The 8810-nt window shown below is 34.5% G+C and overlaps 1 protein-coding gene across 1 annotated transcript in view; it reads left to right on the top strand.

The window, feature by feature from the left end:
* Nucleotides 1-8810, top strand: part of LOC107725145 (tenascin-like) — a 99609-nt gene that overhangs the window by 80186 nt on the left and 10613 nt on the right. Inside the window, 8 exon segments of the mRNA XM_016534307.1 lie at nucleotides 814-1086; nucleotides 1910-2032; nucleotides 2194-2337; nucleotides 2947-3066; nucleotides 3329-3472; nucleotides 4848-4978; nucleotides 5255-5387; nucleotides 8000-8151. Of these exon segments, the coding sequence (XP_016389793.1) occupies nucleotides 814-1086; nucleotides 1910-2032; nucleotides 2194-2337; nucleotides 2947-3066; nucleotides 3329-3472; nucleotides 4848-4978; nucleotides 5255-5387; nucleotides 8000-8151 (1220 nt within the window).

The following is an 8810-nucleotide window of genomic DNA, read 5'->3' on the forward strand; positions in this document are numbered from 1 at the left end:
ATTGACTCAGAAAACATTAGTTTATTAACAAATAATTCAAATATCCCCTCACTATTTTTATTTTTTTTTTTTACTTTTTTTCCTTGGTTATTTGTATGTTAGAGCAAACATTAAGGGAATGTTACATTTTGTTACAAAATGCTACTTTTGAATTTTCTCTGAACCATCTGAAACAAGTACAGTAGCAAGCAGTAACATTTAAAAACATTAGACATACATTCAACTAAAATGTTTCAGATACCTTTAAATGAAACTTCTATTAATATAAAATGTATTAATTTAAATTATAAAAATATTATTATAGTATTGTATATGTTTTTTTTTTTTAACAAAATAATGTAAACTAATAGTTTTGTAATAATTTTCTCTGAACCATCTGAAACAAGTAGCAAGTTAAATGTGTAAATAACATTTTGGTGCCAACATTTCAATAACAAACGTTCTTTGAATGTTACTGAAAGAACATTGCCAGAACCTTCCCTGTTAGCTGGGAAAGTTTTTCACCAGCAGCCCATATGGAAACACAGTCTTATATGAGGCCGTAAACCACAGTCATGCATGAAATCACTGTAAAGTGGGAAAGACAGTCTTATGTAAGTGGCATGCTTGATTTGCAATGCCATTTACAATATTAACTGGCGTCAAAAGTCATAAAGGGACGCGTTTACGTTGCAGCTATGCGTCCATAGTTTAACTAACACGGGTAGTTATACTCATACTTGATGCATGTGGAATGCGTGGAGACACACTCGAGTCTGTCTCAAACTCTTGTTAAAACAAGAAAAAGACACATGTCCCTTACTTGTCAATCAGAGGCAGAGCCAGAGATCGAGCACCTTTTCGTGTCGGACGTCACCCCTGAGAGTTTCCGGCTGGCCTGGACGGCAGAAGACGACATCTTTGATCGATTCGTTCTCAAAGTTAGAGATTCGAGAAAGCTCTCCCACCCTCGAGAGTTCGTTGTGCCGGGCGATGACAGAACCAAAGTTTTAACGCAGCTTTTGGGGGGAACCGAGTATGAAATTGAGCTTTACGGTGTCACGCTGGAACATCGCTCCCAACCCATTACTGCTGTTGCCAGAACAGGTATTGCACTTGTCAAACTCGCTCATTTCTGGACTCGAGGGGCTTTCTTGGCTGCAATGTGATGGAAGTGCGATCTTTAACAACTGAGTAACACTCTTCATCCTAAACAGGTACTGATCTGTGATGCACCGTGATTTGAAATGTATCTGTCATGATATATTTCAATCCAGGGTTAAAGTCAACAGCAAATACTGTTCGCAAGCCATTTTACCTGATGCATTTCAAATCAGCAAGAATAAGACTGCTTGGTGCTTTAGACACTATAAACAGACATTTTGACAAAACGTCATAAAGTAAGGTCAGTTCATGTTGACTTTAACCTTGCATGCTCTCACGAAGGAACGTTGTGTCTGGTCATGCATCCAGAGGAAAGTGTCCCGATGTTCATTTCACTACTAAACCATCATCGTTGTGGGGAAACGTGATGTTAATTTGTCCGCATGCACTGAAAACTAATGACTGTGTGTCGGTTCATGGTCAAAATAACATGTCTTCTTTTTGTCATCGTCTCGCTCCAGGTTAAATCTGTGGAATGCAATTGAATGATTTTGGCATGATTGGTCATGTTAAAAATGGAAGAGTTTGTGGATGGTTCTTGCACTATTTTGACTAATGGATCTTTCTTTTAGGCCTTTTTTCATTGCACCAGGGAAAGGCCCGCTTCTCCTGCAGTTCAGTGGTCTTTCTTTGTCCGTTTTCCAGTGGCTGTTTGAATTAACTTCATAAGCTAATGGCCATAAGGACCCTGGGTGGATCATGTTCCCAATTTTTTCAATGATTTTCTTTCTGTTGCTAAATATGGATCTGCATTGCTGTCTGGCAGGCCTTGGAGCTCTACGGGACCTTCGTTTCTCCGATATCACGGACACAACAGCTGTGGCTTCCTGGACTGTACCGCGATCCCAGCCGGACTCCTACAGAATCACTTACATCCCAGTCCAAGGAGGCGAGTACCGGTCCTCTTAATTAAACCCTGAAGAATGCTTGAAAGCATTGCAAACAACAGAACTAGTGTTGTAAATAAAGACAAAAAAACAGTTGATTTAAATCCATTTGCTTGGATGGAATTCATGCATTAAGTCTTGCTTCTCTTCTGTGTTTTAACAGGTACTCCCGTGATCCTGACAGCGGACGGGTCACAGTCTCAGGTTTCGCTGACAAAGCTGATTCCTGGAGAGGCGTATCAGATGTCGGTTGTTGCAGTGAAAGGTCTGGAGGAGAGCGAACCAGTGTCCGACACTTTTACGACAGGTTGGTTTAGTAACTTATCCGGTTAGTGGTGTTTTCTAAGATAAGCATCACTATTGCTCAAACTGAGTGTTAATGATCTGAAAACAAAACCCTAAACCTAAATATATATTATTATATCATATCAAATTATATATAATGTAACAAATCAGTATTTAATGTACTTTCAAATGTGAAGACATGAAAATATATCAAATGTATTCAAATAAATTATATAAATATTATACCATTGTATAAATATATAGTCCTTATTTTATATATAACAAAATAATGTAAAATAATATTTTTTTATTAATTTTATTTGATTTAATATGCTATATTTGTTTGTTTTACATAATTAGTTTTTAGGTATCAAAGTATGAATTATATAAATATTATATTATTGTATAAATATATTATATTAAAATCATAACGAAATAATGTTATTTTATTATGTGTATATATATGACAGAAAGGTATTCAGGGACATAAAATTATATATACAGTATAATTTATTTTGTTTCGTATAGTTTATTTATACTTTACATAAAATTGAATATAGTTTATACAAATAATACTGTAACAAAGTAAAGTTTTAGTTTTTTAATGTATTATTTTATTATTTGCCTCCAGCCCTGGATACGCCACGCAGCCTGACTGCTGTCAATGTCACTGACACAAAGGCGCTGTTGCTGTGGCAACCTGCCGTGGCGACCGTGGATGGATATGTGATCACATACAGTGCAGACACTGGTGAGGAAACTCCTCTGTTGCTCTATTTTGGGTTTCTTTATTCGTGTTTGACTTGTCTGCGTTGTCTCTGCTGCTGTTCACCCCGAGTAGAGCAGAAATAGTTTTAGATATCTCAGTATCGTGTGTCACACTGCAGGACACTGCTGTCACTGCCTGACATGTCAACAACCCGAAATAAACCCCACATCTGTTGTTCAGTTGTTATTTTTCATCAGTTTGAGTTTTATAGAATCATTTCGGATTCTTGTGTTTTTCTGCACAGTGCCACCGATATCAGAGCAGGTTTCTGGAAACACGGTGGAGTTTGAGATGAGCTCCCTGGCTCCAGCAACTCAATACACTGTCAATGTTTACGCCATCAGAAACCGAGAGAAAAGCGCTCCGGCGACCACAGACTTCACCACAGGTGAGAGGAGCTTCAGCCATTACTGCTGCTCCAGCGCCCCCTACAGGCCGCATCTAATACAGCGGCACACCTTTAATGAACACTTTACTCTATATGGGGGACTCGCATGAAACAGAGAGCATTTGTATATAAAATGTGACCCTGGACCACAAAACCAGTCTTAAGTGTCAATTTTTCGAAATTGAGATTTATACATCATCTGAAAGCTGAATGGATAAGCTTGATGTATGGTTTGTTAGGATAGGACGATATTTGGCCGAGATACAACTATTTGAAAATCTGGAATCTGAGGGTGCAAAAAAATCTAAATATTGAGAAAATCACATTTAAAGTTGTCCAAATGAAGTTCTTAGCAATGCATATTACTAAACAAAAATTAAGTTTTGATATATTTACGGTAGGAGATTTACAAAATATCTTCATGGAGCATGATCTTTACTTAATATCCTAATGATTTTTGGCATAAAAGAAAAATCGATAATTTTGACCCATACAATGGGTTACCTGGCTATCGCTACAAATATACCCCAGCGACTTAAGACTGCTTTTGTGCTGCAGGGTCACAAATAATAGTGAAAATCTCTTATACATGTTTTGTTTTTTTTTTTTTTTTGTTTTTTTTGCATATGTTTTTTATGCAAAACACACCTTTAACTTTAATATATCAACATTAATATTAACATAAAATATTTACAAGATTTTTAAAGAGATGTCGTCTATTTTTGTTGTGTCCTAATTGAAAATGACAGCCATTTAATGTATCACAATTTTTTTTATAAATAATAGTAGTAGCAATAATGATGTTTTATTAAAAGTAGCTTTAATCCAGCTTTTAATGTTTAGTTTTTTTTTTAAGTAATGTCCTATTATTTTATCTTATGTGTCCTGATCAGAAATGACAACCATTTAGTGTATCATAAAAATTTATAACATTAATAATAATAATAATGTTATGTGTATTATTTTTAAGAAATGTTCTGTTATTTTATCATATGTGTCCTGATTCAAAATGAAAGATATTTAATCTTTCAGAAAAATACAAATAATCTACATTAACACCACTTTTGTTTTAGTTTTTTTTAAAGAAATGTACTATTCATTTCTCATGTGTCCTGATTGAAGATGAAATCATTTAGTGCATCACAAATTATTATTATTATTATTAATACTAATAAAAATATGATAGATAGATAGGTAGATAGGTAGAATGCAATGTACTATATATTCTATATAATGAACTAATGCTGAATTTATCAAACTTTAATGATCGATTCTGAAGAATAAATGCGTTTTTAATTTATTTCCTGCTCAGTCATAAGTCCTCTTACTGTCTGAATAACTGTGGCTGTGATCTGATTTCTCTGCTGTTATGTAGATGTGGACGCTCCGCGGGATCTGGTTGCCAGTAATATTCAGACAGACAGCGCCGTTCTCACCTGGACGCCGCCGCGGGCCGCCATCACCGGATATATCCTGACCTTTCAAGCGTCTGACGGCGATGTCAGGGTCAGACATTTCTCACATACTACTAACCTTCAGATGTTTCTAGTTACCCACTTCTGCTATTGGGCATGTTACGCTTGTGGTTGAAGAATATAGGCCATATAAAAGGATTGTTCAACCAAAAATCAACTCGTGTTTGTTTACAACACAAACTGTTGACTTCTTTTTTTTTACTATACTGTATACAATTCATGCAAAAAAATTTTTTTTAATCTTTATTTAAAAGATGAGGTATTTTTTTACTGATATTCAGATCATAACTGCTGTATGTTCACACAGGAGCTGAATCTAGAGCCGTCTGCGACCTCACACAGTCTGTCTGATCTGAGCAGCAGCACTGAACACACAGTCAGACTGCAGGCCGTCGCTGAGGACAAGAGGAGCACACAGATCAGCAGCGTCTTCAGCACAGGTCACACACTGCTGCTTTACTTACAGCTCAACTTCTACTCTAGCGCTGCTGCGAAAACTTTGTTCGGATCACCCTTAAAGTCACCATGAAATCAAAATGGGCAATTCGTACAGCAATATTCCATTTAAAAAATAATAATATCAGTTTCCAAGGCAACGTTTCTCATTTTTGATCTAAAATAAACAAGCGATTATTTCCCAGCTGTTTACCTTCACAGACATAACCGACTGTTTTTGTAACTCGTGTGTTTTTAACGTAAACTTGTGTGTGAATGAGAGCTTAGTTTAGTACTCACATGCTGTGACAGCCGCTTTCTGTCCGTGTGCTTCGGATATGTGCACTCAGAAAACCTTATATCTGAAGTTTAAACTCATATGGTTTCAAATGCATGATTTCAGTTCGATAAACATGATAATCAGAACCAAAACAGATGTTTTTAGCAGATACGAGTTCTATTCTGGAAAAGGGGGCGGGGAGCAGCAACTCATTTGCACTTAAAGAAACAGGCCCGAAAAACAGCTTGTTTCTGCTTCCACCCAAAATAGGCATTTTCAAAATTATATAATAAATTATCTGTGGAGTATTTTGAGCTGAAACTTCACAGACACATTCTGGGGACACCAGAGACTTATATTACATATTGTAAAAAGGGGCATAATATGTCACCTTTCAATTGTTCTAAAATAACACATTCTTTGTACATCATTATTTTTGTTCTTGTAATCTTTAATCAATAACATTAATGATACACAATAGGGAAAAAAAGAGTATCACAGTTATTGTTTCATATATATATATATATATATATATATATATTTAAAAAATATTTTATTTCAGTTACTCTTTATTTGATTTCAAATAGTGGGAAAAAAATATGGTTTTAGTTAACAATAATAACCATGCAATAATTAACAGGGTTCGTACAAGGTGCTTGAAGTACTTGAGTTTGACTTTTTAAAATGTAAGTCCTGGAAAACCCTTGAAAACAGCCATATTTATGAAAAGGTACTTGAATGTTTAAAAGGCAGTATATATGAAATTAGTGTTAATTTTTGTTTTCGATAAAAAAACAATCGTTTCTTGCTAAATTAACGATGCAGCTCGTCTGATATAAAAACAGAGCCTTTTCGCCTGGCTTTTAGCCACGCACGAGATCTCGCGATATTACTCCTTGAGGTGAAAAGTGGTCCCGCGATATCAGTAAAAAGTTGATTTTGTGGTAAAAACCTTTCTAAATGTGTCTAAATATGTGATTTGTTGTACATCGCTATTTCAAAATAAAAGTTCAAACCCTTGCTCTGAATTTGCTTGTGTCCAAATATTAAAATTAAATGGATTTAAACGTCGCTGAATCACGCTGTAAAGTGAAACATCACCCAACATCGCTTGGTGCCCTCTGCAGGTATTTGTTATAATACATAATGTACTTAAATTGGTTATGTTCATATTATATATAGGCATATTATATTATGTATTTTAACAGTGTTGTTCAATAAAACCATGTGATTACTTGGTTTTGATACTTTATTTGAACCAATTATTATTGTCTCATCATTAGTTTAATATATATATATATATATATATATATATATATATATTAATCAGATGACTAGAAAATACTTTATGGAAACTTTAATGCAATAATGTTCATTGCATAAAGACTCAGTTCTTAAATTCAGTCATACAGTTGATCTAGTGTATTTAGCCATTGTTTGTCATTAGCACAGTTGTTGCTACTTTTCTGTGCACATGAACACATTTTTATATAAATCTGATGATTCAACAGAAAAGCTATTGGGTCTTGAACTTTAAGCCTCATGTTTCTTACAATATGATGTGTTGTGTGAATGTTAATTTATTTTTATTACTAAAAAATATCAGATTACTCAATTGTCAAAATAATCAGTAAATTACTTGAATACCAAGATAATCGTTTGTTACGGCTCTAGATCAGTTAAATGTTTCAAAATGCAACTACATTGTTTTTCTTTTTGTGATTAAAAGACAAATATTTTGTCATTGAAAATTTCATAAAAATAGTATTAAATATTGTCTCGTTCTAGTAAACTAAGTATCTGTATTTTGTCTCATCTGGTGAGCTAAGTGTATTGTCACACCCCGAGTGTATACGAGCATGATATAGCTCATAACTTTCCAAGTGTATGATGAAGCTTTTACTCTTCAGGTCAATATTCATAAAAAAAATCACTTTGAATAAGGAAAGCGATAACTTTGCCTTAGTATCCTTTCAAATTGCCACAGCCATTGCATGATTTGCATGTGCTGCACTTTATTTGTACCATTTTGTTTTATTAGTTTATTTATTAGATTTTGAAAGATAATAGCGATATTGTGATCTCTGATTTTAGTCCTTGAAAACCAAAAAAAAAAAATAGTGCTTGAAAAGTCCGTGAAAGTCCTGGAATTTCATTTTGCAGTTTCTGTACGAACCCTGAATTAAGGTTATTTACTGTTTTATTGTGCAGTCAAATGACATTTTTATGCATAAAGTTCTTTACAATACATCCACTTTTTGACTGTGAGAAAATGCACTCACTGTTCTTGTGATCTATGTTTGTTATCTGTGTCTGATTGTTTTCTTCCTCGTGCAGTTGGCATGCGCTACAGGAACGGCAAGGACTGCTCAGAAGCTCTGCTGAACGGAGAGACGTCCTCCGGGCCGTACACCATTTACATCAGCGGAGACGAGAAGCAGCCGGTCCGGGTTTACTGTGACATGAGCACTGACGGCGGTGGCTGGATGGTGAGTCCAGATGAGCTGTTTACACTGGCTACTTCTGACGTAAAGACACACTGAGTTCCAACTTACACACTACTAAATATGTTGGAACGTACCTCTATGTATAAACTCAATGTTTATGGAAGCATCCGACCAGAAATAACAGCAGGAATAAAACAGCAGATTGACTGAATTGAATCAGTTATCTAATTTTACCTGGCAGACTTCAGTCCTTAAGACTTCACCCTCTTTTACATTTTAAGAGAGAGAACATTAATGGGATTTGTTATTTTTTTGGCTCTTCATGACAAACCCGATCTAAGCATGGAAGCATGAGGAATGGAGCATGGATATATATATATATATGGATATATAGTGCTGTCAAACGATTAATCGCGAATAATCGCATCCAAAATAAAAGTTTTTGTTTGCTTAATATATGTGTGTGTACTGTGTATATTTATTATGTATATATAAATACAAAAACATGAATGTATGTATTTAAGAAAAATGTTATGTTTATATATTAAATATATTTATATATAATATGATATAATATAAATATATACATGTAAATATTTCCAAAATATATACTGTATGTGTGTGTATTTATATATACATAATAAATAAACACAGTATACACACACATATATTATGTAAACAAAAACTTTTATTTTGGATGC

This window comes from Sinocyclocheilus rhinocerous, unplaced genomic scaffold (assembly GCF_001515625.1).
Source record: "Sinocyclocheilus rhinocerous isolate Xijiao unplaced genomic scaffold, SAMN03320098_v1.1 scaffold1295, whole genome shotgun sequence".
Lineage (NCBI taxonomy): Eukaryota > Metazoa > Chordata > Actinopteri > Cypriniformes > Cyprinidae > Sinocyclocheilus > Sinocyclocheilus rhinocerous.